The sequence below is a fragment of the Ranitomeya variabilis genome, chromosome 5, assembly GCF_051348905.1.
Source record: "Ranitomeya variabilis isolate aRanVar5 chromosome 5, aRanVar5.hap1, whole genome shotgun sequence".
NCBI lineage: Eukaryota > Metazoa > Chordata > Amphibia > Anura > Dendrobatidae > Ranitomeya > Ranitomeya variabilis.
Window position 1 is genome coordinate 434,031,195 of NC_135236.1, and position 18,767 is coordinate 434,049,961.

At 42.3% G+C, this 18,767-nt stretch overlaps 1 protein-coding gene across 6 annotated transcripts in view; it reads right to left on the reverse strand.

Moving 5' to 3' along the window:
* CAPS2 (calcyphosine 2) overlaps nucleotides 1–18,767 on the reverse strand; it is a 138,857-nt gene that overhangs the window by 109,674 nt on the left and 10,416 nt on the right. For 4 of the 6 annotated variants that reach the window (XR_013215788.1, XM_077265315.1, XM_077265312.1 and 1 more), the window contains exons 3-7: nucleotides 15,171–15,214; nucleotides 13,731–13,776; nucleotides 9,309–9,425; nucleotides 6,110–6,280; nucleotides 3,229–3,351 (exon numbers count right to left, since the gene is read on the reverse strand). Coding sequence is in view for 5 of the 6 variants with exons in the window: in XM_077265315.1 (XP_077121430.1) it covers nucleotides 3,229–3,351; nucleotides 6,110–6,280; nucleotides 9,309–9,425; nucleotides 13,731–13,776; nucleotides 15,171–15,214 (501 nt within the window). In the remaining variant the exon portion in view is untranslated. The remainder of the gene's footprint in view (nucleotides 1–3,228; nucleotides 3,352–6,109; nucleotides 6,281–9,308; nucleotides 9,426–13,730; nucleotides 13,777–15,170; nucleotides 15,215–18,767) is intronic. The other 2 variants (XM_077265314.1, XM_077265313.1) reach the window with 2 other exon arrangements.

Below are 18,767 nucleotides of genomic sequence, written 5' to 3' on the forward strand. Positions count from 1 at the left end.
TTAAAACAATAAAAGACCTGACAAATTTCAGTTGGTGGATAATGAATCTATAATATATGAAAGTTTAATTGTAATCATTACATTATGGTAAATAATGAAATTTAACACTATATGCTAATTTTTTGAGAAGGACCTGTATTATACTGTGACTACAGACATCAGATGTAGCATATATGATAGAATGTGACTGGTATATATTATACTATGACTATAGACATCAGATGTTATATACAAGATAAAATATGATGGTATATTTCAGACCTGGGCCAAGTATGGCCAAATTCTGCATCCCCAGGAATAGAATGGTGGAGAATGTATTCCACCATTCAGCCTGTATGTCTAAATCTCAATCAAGCAGGAGCAATGAGGTCACTAGATCATGCCTTATGTGGTAGGCCTCAGTCCACACACTACACAGACCGGAGCAGCATTGGAGGGAACACAGCATGATAAGTAGCTCCATTTTTTTTGTCAGTCAATTACTGCAGGAAACTGTGGAGGATATCATACTGTGTGAGGGGAAGCCTGTGGGGCCATTATACTGCATATCTGGCTATGGGGTCCAAAATACTGTGTGGGGTTTGTGTGGTCCATCATACTGTGGGGTTCATCATACTGTGTGGGAGTTGTGTGGTTCATCATACTGTGTAGAGGTTTGTGGAGTCCTTCATACTGTGTAGGAGTAGTGTGGTTCATCATACTTGGTGGCTGTGGGGTTCATCATACTTAGTGGTCCATCATACTGTGTGGTAATTGTGTGGTTCATCATACTGTGTAGAGGGCTGTGGGGTCCATCATAATGTGTGGTCCTTCATACTATGTAGAGGTTTGTGGGGTCCTTCATACTGTGTAGGAGTTGTGTGGTCCAATATGCTGTGTATGGGGGGTTATCGAGTCCATCATACTGTGTGGTAGTTGTGGGGTACATTAAACTGTGTATATAAATATATACACACACACACACACACACACACACACACACACACACACACACACACACACACACACATTATTTATACATATACAGTATACATAAATAATTATGCTATGACTAAAGGACATCAGATATAATACCAGTGACATATTATCCTGCATATAAGGCATGATGTTCTGTAGCCAGATGCAGGATGGGTCCTGTGCAGGATTTTGTGGTATAGTGTCTGCAGTGACAACCCAAACCCATCAGTATGAAAGCTCAAGCTGCTGCTATACCTCCCACAGATCTCAGCAGAGCGACTGTTACCACTTTAATACAGGCTCTTGCACAGGAATGGTCTTCATGTGACCCAAGTACTCCACCTTCTTAAAAACATAGAAGCCTCCTCCCTGCAGCTTCATGAACTGACTAGCCCAATGAAGGGACCGGAGTAGTCTCGAAAGCTTGCAATTTGTTACCATCTTTTCAGATAGCCATTAAAAGGTATCAACCGCTGAGGACTCAATTCTATATATTTTTCTATCCTCTGGCTAACAGGGTGCCAAGATATATATCTTTCCTGTAGCTTGCACAATCACATTTTTCTAATAGAAGCACACACAATATCTAAAAACTACCTCCCTCCCTTACTGGTGTGCCTTGCTCCCTGGCCTCCTTCACTAGTTGCTGCTGCTTCCAATGGCTCCAAAAGGGATGGAGCTAATATGGATTTTCCATCTCTGGCCATAAACAGCTTTGTGCTACATAGAAAATGTGAATTAACTCGATCAGTTGTCAAGCCCCATCTCCATTTATAGGAACACCAGAGGTAGAGGAGGACAGCATTCGGCTATCTCCGGCAGTCCCATAAACGAAGACATCCGTAGTGGTGCACATGTGCAGCCACCTCATGACTGTACCAAGGCATTAGTCCTCAGAATCAGTCAGGGCCCAGGGTCAGACTTCCCCCAAAAGATAATCAAATTAACAGGATAACTTGCTAAGATGGGCCTAGCCTTTACAGGGAGTCTGTCACCATTAAAGGTACCGTCACACTAAACGATATCGCTAGCGATCCGTGACGTTGCAGCGTCCTCACTAGCGATATCGTTTAGTTTGACACGCAGCAGCGATCAGGATCCTGCTGTGATGTCGCTGGTCGCTGAATAAAGTCCAGAACTTTATTTGGTCGTCCGATCGCCGTGTATCGTTGTGTTTGACACCAAAAGCAACGATACCAGCGATGTTTTACACTGGTAACCAGGGTAAACATCGGGTTACTAAGCGCAGGGCCGCGCTTAGTAACCCGATGTTTACCCTGGTTACCAGCGTAAAAGTAAAAAAAACAAACAGTACATGCTCACCCAGCGTCATACCTCCCCCAGCGTCTGCTTCCTGACACTGACTGAGCGCCGGCCCTAAAGTGAAAGTGAAAGCCGCTGTGCTGTTAGGGCCGGAGCTCAGTCAGTGTCAGGAAGCAGAAGCTGGGGGACGCTGGGTGAGTATGTAGTGTTTGTTTTTTTACTTTTACGCTGGTAACCAGGGTAAACATCGGGTTACTAAGCGCGGCCCTGCGCTTAGTAACCCGATGTTTACCCTGGTTACCCGGGGACCTCGGCATCGTTGGTCGCTGGAGAGCGGTCTGTGTGACAGCTCTCCAGCGATCAAACAGCGACGCTGCAGCGATCGGCATCGTTGTCGCTATCGCTGCAGCGTCGCTTAATGTGACGGTACCTTATGTCACCTGGCTGATGATTGCTTGTGGTAGTGAGAAGATTTGGAGTTCTGTACCTGCTCTGGCATTGTGTTAGCCATAGAAGACTGCGTCTGGGTGTCCGCCTCCTGTAGGTGTGCATGCCCGAAAATGATGCATGATAAAGCACACGTTCGCTCTGCCGGCACCATTGTATTCTATGGCCCTGTTGGCGCATACGTCCAAATCTGGTTTTGCGGTGGGGTTTGGACGCACGCCCCAAAGAGACCCACAAATGTGTACCTAAATGCGATGTGAAGGCACCCAAAGCAAAAAAGGAGTTTCAATCACTCTAAATAGCAGAATATAGAAATGTAGTGTTTAGCAACCTCTAAAATCAGAATATAGATGACAAGCTGCTGTAAACAGCGCCTCCAGGGCAGTGGAGGACATTGGTGGGTACTACCGTAAGACATAGCAATACCCTCTACTTACAGGATTTACAATGCTTCTTTTCTTAGAATTGCACCTACTCACATGACAAATCCTACAAGACGTACGTGGTGTAAAGCCGTATTTTTCCGTGCATTATACCAGCACATATCGTCACCAGACTTACAGCGTCCAGCTTCCTGAGGCTATGCTCTGCCGTGTACGGCTTGCCTGTGTAGCAGTGCTGAAGGCAGACCTTATCATCAAATGGCGTTATCAACGCAAAACCTTCATCCTCAGGTCTTCCACCCTGTTGACAGCAGAACAGAAAATCACTTTACTGGTCAATTGGATTCTATTAGAAAATGCCACAATAAAGCAATAGACATCTCAGGAGGCGCACACACACCCCAGGCAGTATAGGGCTCACGCTGTACAGATCTAAACAAGCACCAAGAGGCTACTATTAGCCCATTGCAATAAAACAAAGAACTGAGCCTTAAAATGATTTTTATAATAATTTTGGCAACTGTGGGAATGGGGCAAACTTTATAGCGTTATTTGGGATTCTCTTAATACATCCGTGTCAACATACTGTGGTTTACATGAGGAGTATGTATACTGCACTGTCTATACTCACCTCCAAATATATTACTAAACACGACACACACAAAAAATGTCCAAAAGACTACTTTATTCTTGAGGACAAATATATATTTGATTGTCTTTGATACTCCCTTAAAAAATATATTTTTAATCTCGGCCTAAAAATACAGAATTGACAGAGATGTTGGACTCCATTTACCATATTTTGGAGAAGCCTATCAGGGGGTTTTCATCAATACTTATCATGTACAATAATGACATGGCCATGTAAATCGTTATGTTTATTAATAATAAATGTAGACAGGCTTAATTATGACTAGGACAAAGAAAGTCATTGGCATCAAGAGGAATGAGCTAGGACTCTTTGATGGTTCTGACGCTGGCAGCACACATTGCCCCTATTTTCTCTCGTTTCTCTTCTTCGCACAAACCACTGGTGGTGGTGTTCTTCTTCCTTAATGTCATTCACTAGACTTTGCCATTTTGGATTCATAGGCAATTTTGCTTTCCTTCTGTTAGCTATCAGGACCACGAGTACAAGAAAAAACCCAGAATAAGGACTGTACATTACAACCAGCACTATAGCATTAATAACACATTTTAGGAGGGTGAGCACAATATCCACTTGACACCAAGCACCACATAGCATCACTGCCAACAATTATTTTATTTCATGTTATTTTATTTTCACTGCTCCCCTGAGCTCATGCTGATTGCACTTGGGAACGTAAATCACCAAGATCTGCTGATGAAGCTCCCTTTGTAATTGCCAACCAACGGCATCCCATATTTGTTCAATAGGAGACAAATCAAGAGGCGCTGCAGATCATGGTAGCACATTTATAGCGTCACCATAATCCCAGGAGTAGGACCAATGTGATATTCCCTTGTGAAAGCCTCTTCATGGGTTTCCTCCATTGCCCACATGGTCTTCAGATGGAGACCAGAAACCTGAATAAAGTTCTGAAGACTGGAATGGAGGTCTATCCTCTATACTGTTGAATCCTGCTTTTGTCATGGAAGTAATGCAGTATGGCACCATCTCCTCCAATGCATCCAGCACAACTTCTGCCAAGACGCAACAAACAAGGGCCTGGTCTAGTTTTTATACAGTTTAGGGCTTAACTTCGGGGTCTGATTAATTTTAAGATTCTCATTAATTTTAAGTCTGCTTTGTGGCCTGAATTTATTTTAGGGACTGGTCTGGGGTTTGATTGATTTTAAGGATCAGAATGGGTTCAGGCTTCTTATATAGGGTCTGCAAAATGTTTGGGTTTGAACTAGGGTCTTAATGAGATTAGGAGTCTGACTGAGTTAATGGATGTGGTCTAGTATCTTAAGGCGTTTGCCAGTTTGGGGAGTGAATATGTCTAGGTGTCTGGGGTCTTATGTAAAGTTATGGTCTGGTCCTGTTTCAACAATAACAAATAATAATAAAAATAATAGGTATAAATAGTTTTACAAAGTTTGTGAAATGCCAACAAGACATCTTCACTGATCCGATCCATCTCACACCTTCTGCACATCTGACCCCAGACACAGGTATGTGGATCTTTACCAATATAATGGCTCTATACAACCTAAAAAATATAGATTAGAATTAAACTATGAACTAAACTGAATGTTCCTCTGCATTATAGGATCTCAGCTAATCTCTGAGGGACATGTCTATGAACAAGCTTGTTGGCTAACCTCAAAAAGTACCAGCACAATTTTGAGTGAATTTCTGGAATATTTAGTTACCTATATTCAGTACAGGATAAATATCAATGTGGCTCTATTAGTTACTCTGGTGTTTAGCTATAAAACTGCTCCCATGAATTCAGCCTACTAAAGGTGGTGTATTTCCATCTAGATTCACCAAAGTTAATGCAGGAGATGTACGGTATATAAAATTGCTTAGCCTCATATACCAAAACCAAAAAGCAACCTTCCCTTTTAATGTTTGAAGGTCTCCCTAATAAAACAAAGTATAATCAACCATTCCACGCGTACATGTTACAAAACACTTCCTACAGATCCATATTTGCCTTGCCCAAGCAATGATCCACCGAAAGAATATTTCCTACCAATATTTCTCCAAGCTGAATGGTGACATGAAAGATTCAGAGAAATGCAGGTAAAAGTCTCATGTTAGGCTGGGGCTGCACAGTGATTTTGGCCTCGATACCTGCGGCGCGAATAAAGATCGCTAGGTGTTGCTGATACGTTGCAGTGCAAGACAAGGGAACGGGATACTTTTGTGACCCCCAGGGTAATGGGACTGTGATATCAAGTCACTAATAATCTGACTCACTTGGACTTCTGTCGCAGTACCCTCGGGGTCGTAATGCGACCCTTTTCATTTTATAGCGGCTTCATCTAGCATCTAGCCTTTAACCAAGCGACAAGTGTCATGGCCAAAGTCGCTGTGTAGCCTCAGCCTAAAGGTAATAAAGGAGTTAATATTAAACTACTATCACCTCTTGTTTGTCACCCCGTCTTGCTGAATGCTGTTTTTTCTTTTCTCTAATTGTATATTGCTTGTAGCTATTCTTCATATCTTCTTCGTACTGCTGATACTTCAAGCGGAATCTGTCAGATGCCGATGGTAAATTCTCAGGGACGGTTTTTAACTGTGTTAGAGAGATCTGCTAGTCATTAGAGAATGAGAAAATTAGGTTATATTCCCCTAACAAGTCCAAACATAAAATTATCTCTCAAGTAAAAAGAATAAAAAAGAGGACAGGAACGTGGAAGTAAGAATATGCAAGAGATGTATCCGTAAAAATCACAGGCAATACAGCTGTTCCTTATGGGATCCAAGTTTTTGGATAAAAGTAAAGCTCTGATAGGTTACTTTGGTCAAGAAATCCTGATTTGCACTATGACAGTTTTGACATTGTACTGGAAATGCCCTGGGTCAGCTGAAAATTTGAAACCAAAGCAGCCAATCATCCTATTATCAACTGTGGCTTAAAGGGAGTCTGTCCGTAGGATAAACCCTCCTAAGTCATCTATAAGTGTATGTCAGTCATAGAAAGTTAATAAAATGATACCTTAATATTTGTGGAAAAAAGTAAGTTGAATCCAGCAGGATTGAAGTTAATCATGCCATGATCAAGACTTTGGTGGTCGGAATAATGCTGCTATACTTTGAAATTTTTCGTGACATGCTGTGAAATATTCATGTTTCATATTTTGGAGTGGTGTACCATATTTTTAATGAAGAAATAAATAGAGACTGGTTTTAACTTCAATCCTGCTGGATTCAACTTACTTTTTTCTATGGATCCTTTGCTCAATCCTTTCCGTGCAGGAACAGATGAGGAGTAGCCTACATTCAGGTGAGCTGACTATATGTGTGTTTTTGGACTTAATATTTGTGGTTCGATGTCATACTCCAGAGAAATCCACGTTTTTCTTATATGTAAATGATCTGTTAAGATCTCTGGGCCGGATACTAATCTCCCTGATAATCTGCCTCCAGAGCTTATTTATTACAATATTACACCACTGTTTGCCTGTGAGCTGGAAGCTGAAACATAGCAGAACCGGCAGGTGTCAGGTATAATCACACACAGCTCGGCAGTGAGATCAAGAAAGCAGAGAACGGCCATTACATATCACACTGGTAACTCCTCTTGCTATTTAAAATAATCTCTGGAGGCAGATCCTCATGCAGATCAGTGTCCAGCCCATAGTCCTGAACAGCTCATTTACATATAAGAAAAATGTAGATTTCTCTGGAATAAGACATCAGTTCGCAGATATCAAGGTATCATTTTATTCAGCTTCCCATGACCTGCATGCCCGTATAGATGTTTTAGGAGGGCTGCTCCTCCTGACAAAGTCCCTTTAAGCCACAGCTGATAATAGGATGGTTGTCTACCCAGATAAAACAGCACTAGAGACAATGTATCGTTTGGTTTTATAGTGGCCATGCATATACACACATCGCTCCAAGCCATGCCCATAGATATGTACATTTCTGTATGGGGGGGGAGGACAGTAACCCATAGACAGACAATTCTATAAGGATAAGGGGACTTAGCTTCAAACTGCTTGATCCTCAGTTGGCCCTTATACACATCAGACTTTACCAGACTATAAATGGCGCCTTTAGAGCACGAGTCTCAGGTGCGAATATATGGACAAGGGTTTCCTGGAGTGGCTGACCCCTGACGTGAGCAGTCACAATACAGTGCATGAGAAAGATGATGATTTTTATGCCTGACTGCATCCCGTTCCCAATACCATGCCGGCTTATTAGCAGGCCAGACAAATGGCATTAGTATTACAAAAAGCTAGTTAAAAATACAAAGCTGAAGTGGAAGTAACCATAGTGACGCATGGAAATCTGACATCTGAGGATGCCCATCGGGAGTTATCATAATGACATCTTTCCGAGTCCATAGTAGTCGGCAGCACAAACTGAGATCAAAGACTTGTGTGCAGCGATGATGGAAAATAAAGATAGAGGCTTTAATCGCTGGCACTGCAAGTCCGCTTTATTACAGCGTAGATTTCAGTCCGACAACAAAAGCAAGGGTGAATGTAAGAATAACCTGAGAACTTCAAAACATTTTATTACAGGGATTGATGGGACAAAAGCCTTCATAGCCCATAAGACTGCTCCAAATGTCTGACCCCTGGATCCTCCATCAGATCAAAAGGGTTTGCAAAATGTCAGCGTAGGAGTAGCAGCATGTCCATACGTGGGTTGTGCCTGGTCAGAATGGTCTGATCGGTAGAAAACCCAGGGGGGAGACCTCCACCAACCCAACCTTAATGGCTTAGGCTTAAGAAAGCCCTTTAAAAATAGGGTTCTCTAACTGTTTCTACTGGATCATCACTAAGCAGACTAAGGTGATGGCCAGGCTTCCTCAGAAAGACCCAGGAGATACCCATCTGTTGTGGAAGTCCAAGCCAATATTAATCATATTGATCAAGTTCCATTCTATTAGTGTTCTAAACTCAATTTAAGCAAAAATAAATGTCAAATGAGCCAATCATGTTGCTACACCGGGGGTTGCTAAAGAGAGATAGAACTGTGCAGCTTTTCACCATTTCTGAGATAATTACCTCCGCAGGCACACCTCTCGGACAACTAGGGGGCACCCCACATTTTGAGAAACACGTCTTTAAAGTGTGCTTCCGGTAGCAACATGGTTAAAAGGTCAATTTTTGTATCACTTTTTAGTATTGTAATTGCTGGGTTAAAAGTCCAGCGGTGGTTCTTGGAAACAGACAGCTGTTTGGCGCCACACATTATCAGAAATGTGAACCAATCATTTGATTTTTTTGTTTTTTCTCTTTAAATAGAAGTTTAATTTTTATGGTTCGGACACCTGAAAAATAAAATCAATATAGGAGATCCCCATTAAAGTGACATAAGCAAATAACAACGATTGTGTTCAGCACTGATGAAGCTGCACAGGACTAATCCATTTAGTGATAATGTTCTCTTTACTGTACTAGTGGTTCTACTGCTCCACCTGCTGACCGGAAAAGGGTAATGCAGAATTATGATAATAAATATTGGTAGATTCTCACTGAAGGGATTCAAATATTAAAAATAAAAACAAATCTAGAAAACATAATTATATGAAATTGTATGTATCACAGGCGACTGTAATTGTGTCTTGTTCTATGTTTCTGCATTAGCTCAGCTCTGCATACCTGTTTCTGTTCATGCTGTGCATATGGAGTGTTCAGAGGTGTCCCCCAACTAACGGTCGAGGATGAATCTGGAGGGCCAAATCTTGGGTACTCCTTACTTAAAGGTACATAAGTGTCCTGGAAAAAGCAAAAGTAAACTTACATGAGCCAAAAACACTAAAAACTGGAAAACTGGTATTGAATTTCTTTGAATGTTTCTGTATGACTAATCTGGAGAAAATATACCAGTCGCTATATAGTGAGAGCCTACATTTAGAGTTAAAAGCAATCTGTCACTAGGTTTATGCTGCCCCAACTGGAAACAGCCTTAAGTAGGGGAAGAGACCCTGATTCCAACTTTTGGAGCACTTACCGAGAGTCTTGCTGCAGTTTCCATACAACACTTTTATCGTCTGCAGCTCAGCTATTCTTCTCAGTGACGAGCTTCTGCTATGTAGTCCTAGATACTCATAAGTCCCAATACTGCATATACTGTGCATGGGAAAGATGTTCTCAATCAGCGTGGGGGGTGTACTGACTGACTTACTACTTGCAATGGCAGAAAGCCATCAACCAACAGAGGAGGACAGGCTACCTGTAGGTCCTCAATAGTGAGGACTACACAGCACATGCTAATCTGAGAGGCATAGCAAAGCTGCAGCAGACAAAACAGTGTTCGGGTATGTGCACACAACATCTTAATAGATGCCATCATACCCGCTGAGTTTTGCAAAAGGAAGATGCTTTAGAGTATGTGTCCACGGTCAGGATTGCATCAGGATTTGACACAGGTAAAATCTGCACCAAATCTGCACCTGAGGTCACTGGCAGGTCACCTGCGCTTTTGATGCGTTTTTCATGCGGATTTTTGTGTTTTTGTAAGCTAAATAAAGATATACAAAAAAAAAATTGTGATGTAATTTCTTGTCTAACCTCTTCATTTACATACTCCATTGAAGAATAATGTTTATACACAGACAGATAGATAGATTGATAACAGATAGATGATAGATAGATATGGAATAGATAGATAATAGATAGATAATAGATAGGTATTATATATCTATCTATTATCTATCGCATCTATTTATTATCTATCTTATCTATCCATCGTATCTATCTATAAATATATCTATCGATAGATAGATAATCGATAGATAATAGATACGATAGATAATAAATAGATAATAGATACGATAGATAGATGATAGATAATACCAAGCCTGATGTTTAGCAATAAATATAATAAAATGGTACATAAAGAGTTAGGCCGGGATCACACATGCGAGAAACTCGGACGAGTCTCGCATCTTAATATCCGGCACTGCCACCGGCACTCGGGAGCGGAGCGTGCTGTTGCATGTATTTCTGTGCAGTCGCAAGCTCCGCTCCTGAGTGCCGGCGGCAGCATCAGGTACTGAGGTGCGAGACTCATCCGAGTTTCTCGCATGTGTGATCCCAGCCTTAAAAGCAGTATCTGTTTAATTTAAAAAAAAATTTAAAAAAATAGGCGTGGGCTCCCGCGCAATTTTTTGCGCCAGAGAGGGAAAGCCAGTGACTGGGGGACTGATGTTTGTAGTCTGGGAAGGGGTTAATACCCATGGATCTTCCCAGGCTATGAATATCAGTCCGCAGCTGTATATTTAGCCTTTACTGGCTATTAAAATAGGGGGACCCCCCCAAAACAATGACGTGAGGTCCCCCTATAATTTATAGCCAGAAAGGCTACGCAGACAGCTACGGGCTGATATTCATAGCCTAGGAAGGGACCATGGATATTGCCCCCCCCCCCGGCTACAAATACCAGCTTACAGATGCGCCAATTCCGGAACTTAGCCTCTCTTTCCACTCCCCTGTAGTGGTGGGATATGGGGTAATAAGGGGTTAATGTCACCTTTGTAAGGTGACATTAAGCCAGCTCAGTAATGCAGAGGCGTCAATAAGACACCAACCATTACTAATCCTATATTTGGTAAAGGGTTAATAAAACACACAGACATGCAGAATAAAGTATTTTAATGAAATAAAACACCACACAGTTTTGACCATATTTTTATTGTACGCTCTATCCAAGCGAAGCCTTTTACTACATCTAATGATTATCTATGGGAAATTTACGGTGCGGCGACGGAGTGTCACCGCATTGTAAACAGACATGCTGCATTCTGGAAAGACGTGCCGCATGTCCGTTTCCGCGGGTCTGCCGCCTGCGTCTTTTACTGCATAGTGGAGATGGGATTTCAGGAAATCCCTTCCACTATGCTGTAACATCTGGACGCTGCGTGTTTGACGCTGAGGCTCTACGCAGCATCAAACACGCAGCATTTCCTGACCGTGGAAGCATACCCTTAGGAAACCATTTTTCCTGGAGCGTCTCTTTTGGCATCTTTTCGGTTGTTTTTAGCAGTGGCTTTGTCACTGGAATTTTTTTACTTCTATGCATAAAAGAGGTCATTTTTACATTACAAAGCATATGTTCATTCTTTTTAGTGTTTCTTCAGTGCTTTTCTGCCAGGTTACTGAGCGTGCCTGCCAGAAAAAGATGTTATTGTCAGAAAAGGGGCTCACTAGGTGAGAAGGATCCTCTAAGTCCAAGGTCCGGTTGGGCACATGGGCGTCAGTGCAGCAGATGGGTGAGGCATGCAGGACACAGACAGCAGATCATTAGCAGAGGCATTGAAGGCCGCAGACTGACAGGAGACGTCCTGGAGACCACAAACAAGTAGCAGTGGTACTGAAAGCCGCAGGCAGGTAACTTAGTGACTGGAAGATGCAGGCAGATGGGTGAAATTCTGAAGACCGCAGACAAAACTCCAGAGTAACTAGAAAGTCTTAATACCATGGAACTTGAAGGTGGATAGGAGACATCCTGGAGACTGCAGGCAGACACATAGCAGAGGTCCTATAAGACAGGGAACAGGTAGCAGACAGAACTCTGGAGCAACTAGAAAATCTGAATACCATGGAAGCCACCGAAGATGTATTGGAGACCGCAGAAAGGGAACCATGACAATGGAGGCTGCAGAAAGACAGGAGATGTCCTGGAGACTGAAGATAGCAGTGGCAGTGAAAGCTGCAAACAGGTCTCAGGGACTGGAAACCACAGGCAGCCAGGAGATGTCCTGGAGACTTAAGATAGGAAATGTGCACAAACTTAAAGTCTTACTATAAAGTCTTAAAACGAAGACACAAGTGTGTCTCTTGGTATTCCTTAAATAGGCTTAGGAAGATCAACACATGGGAGCACAATGGGCTACTTCCAAAGCCCGACATGGAGCACAACTTCGTTCAGAAAACTGGGGTGTAGGGAGCAGAGACAAGACCCAAAACAGGTGTGTAACACTTGTGTGCACATACCCTTATCATACCAACTACAACAAGAAGCTACGTAAGTGACCCAGAGCAGGAATCAGAGTCTCTGCCCTTATTTTATGCAACTCTAAAGGACTACAGCATAAACATAGTGAGACTCCGTTTACTTTAACAATTACATGAAAAAATATCATGAAATGAGCCATCCATTACTCAGACAACCCCTTCTCTATCACTAAGTTTCGCCTCAGTAAAATAAGAACACCTATACTCACCTCAGCTGTGTCGTCCGTAGGAAGTGAGAGAGTGGCCGCAGCACTGACTTCCTCTGGATGACAATTATGTCCAAAGGGAGGGCCAGTGACGTGGCCACTCACTGCTATGTCACGCAAGCTATAGAAGAGCCAGTGAGGACACAGCCGGAGCGGCACCGGAGGGGAGTATACATGTTATTATTTACTGGGGGGAAACATAGTGATTGAGAGGGGGTTATCCGAGTAGTGGACAACTCCTCTAATAGCAATTTCCTAAAAAAACATCATTACCAGAGCCCATTAGGCGTAATCTACTAACAACACCTGGATTTTCCAATGAGGACGCAGGCTGGCATTGAGGGAATATAGTCTGCAGTGAAAGGCAGTCCATATTCATAATCTGTCACCTATGCAGGTTTACTTTACGTCACAATGAAATAGTAAAATGTAAAAAAAAAATGTACTTAAGGTAGTGTAGATACGAAACTATAAGAAAAACTTGCCATGCGGAGACATGTTTAGTTAATAACAAATACATACACATAATACAGTCATGTAGAGTAAGTCTGCTTTGCCTGGCTACTTTCTGTATTATTAATAATTTATAGTGTGAGCTATCTCTCCCCTCACATCAGAGCACAACGGTAACATTGCTATAATCTCAAATCATCAAAACTAATGTCCCGGTATATCCCAACCTTGGGAGGTACGAGATGCTGTTCCCCCACATCACCCGCACTCACTGTCTATGGGCTACCTAACGGGCAACACTAAGGCTTCCTCCATGTTGGTCTTGTGGCTTTCTTTTCTGAAGCCCCATGTTTCCTTATGATAAGAAGATGCGATGCCCATTCCTAGCTGCCCTCTGTCTTATTACCTCATCATCCGAATCTCCAAGTTTTCCAAGGTCAAGAGAGGGTACTCTGTAATAGATGGGAAACATTCATGGAAATATCATACACAATAGAGCTTAAATACAGAAACTGGAAGAGTGACATATGGCCTCAGTCCTACATGTAACATGGCAAAAGTTTCTTCCCTATAGCCTGAAATGGGTATCCCCATTTAATAAAGTGATTGCAGATCTGTAGGCTACACCATCATTTTATGACCAGTGGTGGTCCAACTTATAATCCAGAGAATATGCCAGAGCCATATTCATGAGCTCTAACCTTACCCCAAGACTGATTAGCAGCTTTCTGCCTATGCAGCGTACACAGACAGCTGCCAATCAGAGGTGGGGGTGAGGTTATACAGTGCTCAGTATTCAAAGAACTAGTAGATCTGCAGTAGATAAAACAGGGATTTTATCAAAACTGCAGCAGGCAGCCCAGTAAGTGATACATCATTGGAATCAAGGTCTCTGCCCTACATCATGCTACTCTCAGGGCAGAAAAGACCTGGTGACAGATTCCTTTAAGCAAGTTGCATGCATGGGCGCCACAGTGCAGGTAAAACTTTGAAGTAAATTAGCACTCCAGCCCCTACATTTTACAAATTGATGAGGGTCCCAGAGTTGGACGATCATAGACCAGTAAGTGATGGAATAGCCTAGTGATATGGCATCATTTTATGGGGTGAAAACCCCTTTAAATTCAGAGGTAAATCTCAGCAATAATGAACGTAACCAAGCTGCAGACCCTAAAACGACAAGGCTGTGCTTTATCCGCATTTCTAGACCACTGCCCTCTACGTTACCTACATATTCAGTGTATCTCGGAATCTGGCTACGTGTGTGCTCATCCACTGCGCTGTCAGCTTTATTATAAAAAATAAGACGGGCAGAAAGAAAAGCCTTGAGTCTATTATGAGCAGAGACTGCCGTATCTGTAGGTTACACCGGAGCGAGACCTTAGTCTACGGCGCAGAATTATTCATCTTCACAGCGCCATTGATTCCATGATGCTGTACATGAGAACCCCTTCTAATACAAAATACATAGAAATTAAAGTCTAGAACCTAACAATGACAGATTGGCACAGAAAGGAGAGGGCCCTGCCCTTGGGGGCTCACAGTCTATCTGGTAATGGTCTTCATATTATACAGCACTATGTACTTACAATTGCTCATTTTGCCTTTCTACCCAGATAATTCTTCTCTTTTCCATTAGGTCTTGACATCACGTGACTAATAACTGACTAGCTGAATCCTTCTAAGCTCTATGTAGAAACAGGACGTCACATTCTACATAGAGCAGAGAAAAGAGAAGAATTAGGTGGGTAGAAAGGCAAGTATCATTTTTATTGCACACTGAGGAATATAGTATTTAAGAAGTGGACGACCCCTTTCACAGAGAGGCTAAACTTGAAGTACTTACTCTTTAGGCCGTGTTTCTGCAGCCTGGGACTGTGCGCGCCAACCCTGGAACATATAAACAGAATATGCCATTTAGGCAAAATAAAAAATGAAGTAAATGTACATAAATAGCATTTTCAACATTACAACAAGCACTAAAAAAAATAAAGAAGTGGTAATATTGCATGCACAACAGGCATAAGAGTACAAAGTGAATTCCAGGGACCCACTGAGAGATCGCCTTGACGTGGCAGTGGGCCTCATACTGTCTGGCCAGGTAATATCTAAGAACCTCATGTTCAGTTTTGGCCATTGTTTCTTAGCTGCGATGGATCAATGCACCGTATATGTTTTGGATGTGCGCTCCATGGCTTTCTCTACACTCGGGTCAGGAATGTCAGAAAGTGCGCGGTATTCCAATATTATATATATAAGTCTTCTAACTTTATATTACCTTTTGTATTTTGGCGTCTCCTATTTTTCCATAAAAAAGTTCACATAAAACACGACAATTGACATTCAACCTTAAAAGGGTATTTTGGTAAAGGGAGTTAGACCCTATGCACTGGGCAGGTGATTACGCATGGACACTGCCGCTCTATTCATTCTTTATGGGGCTGCTGGAGGCAGGAAAGCGCGGTACTAAGCTATCTCCAGCAGTCCCAAGAAAGCTGCAGTGTGCAAGCTTCCCCCTATCCCGGCAATTAAAGGGCTTATTCCATTTCAAATAGTTTCTGCCGTGGCTGCAGTTTGTTATTAAAAAAAAACAAAACTGTGCTGTGCTCATCTTCCCCAGGTCCACCGCAAGTCTCTGCCGCTGCTCCTAGTGTCTGACATCTGGCGGCAGTGCCATCGTCACGCCAACAGCCAATCAGTGAGCTCAGGGGCTGTGCCAGTGTAAACATACCTTGCTGACACCGCACAGCCAGTGCCGCATACATGCTGCCCACGGATCAGGTACCATGTATCAGCTGTCAGGTTCTCTTTAACTCATCATTTATCCAGCACAAAGAGCAACATACTAAAGTAAAAAAGTGACAAAATTGCTGCCTTTTTGTTCTTCCCATCAACTGCAAACAAAAAAAACTGATCTAAAAGTTACCTGTTCGCTAAAATGGTATCATTGAAAGTAATCGCTTATGGGAAAAATGTTGTGTCAACACACAGAAACTTAGTTAGCATTTATGCCATAAAAATGGTGGAATTTCAGACAGATTTCAACCCTCTGCCAAAATAAATAAGATAAATAACTTCATGCATCCCAAAATGCCGCCATTCAAAAATACAGATTGTCCTGTAAAAGGCCCTTAAGGCTACACTGAAAGAAAAAAATTAAAAAGTTAAAGTTTTCCGAAAAATCAAATCATCCTGAAGTCCAAACTAGGTTCTTCATTAGGGTGATTAGGAAACTGACGTTATGGGTTATGGAGCCTTGGCACCTGGCCCGAGTGACCATGAAAAGAGCGGCAGAAGAGAAATGGCCATGTGATGAGGTCCACGGCCCCTCCAGGCTGGCCATCCACTTAGATGGAGGAGCTCTCCTGTGATCTATGACAAATACGCAGACTGACGCATCAGCCGCTGATCGGCACGCCAACATTGAACATGTGTGATTTACATCTCTCCCGACCATCAGTTGGCCATCGCCCTAACCTAATGTGTGGGGGTCTTTATTCTAGAAATTAGTACAAGTCTTAGCTGTCCAACCTTGAAACATGTCCTTGGGAGGTCAGAAGATAAAAAGTGCACACTGTGCCAATCTCATAAGAAAATAAATAGATGTCACGTGATACAGATGGCCCGCTCCTGACCGGAGAGGGATCTAATCTTCTTATTAGGGCAGGTGCACACAAGAGTATTTCCGGTCTGAGTGTGACCTGCCAAAACATTGGATTGCACTCAGCCAAGTAAATCAATTATTGTATGGAAACGATCAGACTGCACTAGGTTGACATCTGATTTCTACGGATTCAGAGAATGGAGAAGATGGAGACTTTTTTTCTCCATCTCCTCATCCCAGAGAATCAGATTGCACTTTCTGATCAGAGTGTGATTTGCATAATGGACCCCATTCTCTCTGAAGAGCGAACACATGCTTGTCTGCACTTGCCCTTAACCCCTTCATGACCCAGCCTATTTTGGCCTTAATGACCTTGCCGTTTTTTGCAATTCTGACCAGTGTCCCTTTATGAGGTAATAACTCAGGAACGCTTCAACGGATCCTAGCGATTCTGAGATTGTTTTTTCGTGACATATTGGGCTTCATGTTAGTGGTAAATTTAGGTCGACAATTTCTGAGTTTATTTGTGAAAAAAACGGAAATTTGGCAAAAATTTGGAAAATTTCGCAATTTTCACATTTTGAATTTTTATTCTGTTAAACCAGAGTTATGTGACACAAAATAGTTAATAAATAACGTTTCCCACATGTCTACTTTACATCAGCACAATTTTGGAAACAAATTTTTTTTTTGCTAGGAAGTTATAAGGGTTAAAATTTGACCAGTGATTTGTCATTTTTACAACAAAATTTACAAAACCATTTTTTTAGGGACCACCTCACATTTGAAGTCAGTTTGAGGGTTCTATATGACTAAAAATACCCAAAAGTGACACCATTCTAAAAACTGCACCCCTCAAGGTGCTCAAAACCACATTCAGGCTATGTTCACACGCTGCGGTTTTTGCTGCGGATCCGCAGCGGAATTGCAGCTGCGGATCCGCATCCTTTTTCCATGCAGGTTACAGTACAATGTAACCCAATGGAAAATAAAACCCGCTGTGCCGACGATCCTTTTTTCCGCTGGAAAATCCGCGCTGATTTTCTGCGGAAAAAAAGAAGTACCATGTCAATTCTTGCTGCGGATTCCGCTCCTGTTTTCAACATGCACCAATAGGAAAGTGCTGTTGAAAACCCGCAGAGGAATCCGCAGAAGAAACAGTCGGAAAATCAGCAGTGCAGTTTTGCACTGCGGATTTTCCAAAACAGGACCTGAAAAAAAAAGGATCCAAAAAAGGATTGTGTGAACATAGCCTCAAGAAGTTTATTAACCCTTCAGGTGTTTCACAGCAGCAGAAGCAACATGGAAGTAAAAAATGAACATTTAACTTTTTAGTCACAAAAATGATCTTTTAGCAACAATTTTTTATTTTCCCAAGGGTAAAAGGAGAAACTGGACCACGGACGTTGTTGTCCAATTTGTCCTGAGTATGCTGATACCTCATATGTGGGGGTAAACCACTGTTTGGGCGCACGGCAGGGCTCGGAAGGGAAGGAGCGCCATTTGACTTTTTCAATGAAAAATTGGCTCCAATCTTTAGCGGACACCATGTCGCGTTTGGAGAGCCCCCGTGTGCCTAAACATTGGAGCTCCCGGACAAGTGACCCCATTTTGGAAACTAGACCCCCCAATGAACTTATCTAGAAGCATAGTGAGCACTTTAAACCCCCAGGTGCTTCACAAATTGATCCGTAAAAATGAAAAAGTACTTTTTTTTTCACAAAAAAATTATTTTAGCCTCAATTTTTTCATTTTCACATGGGCAACAGGATAAAATGAATCCTAAAATTTGTTGGGCAATTTCTCCTGAGTACGCCGATACCTCATATGTGGGGGTAA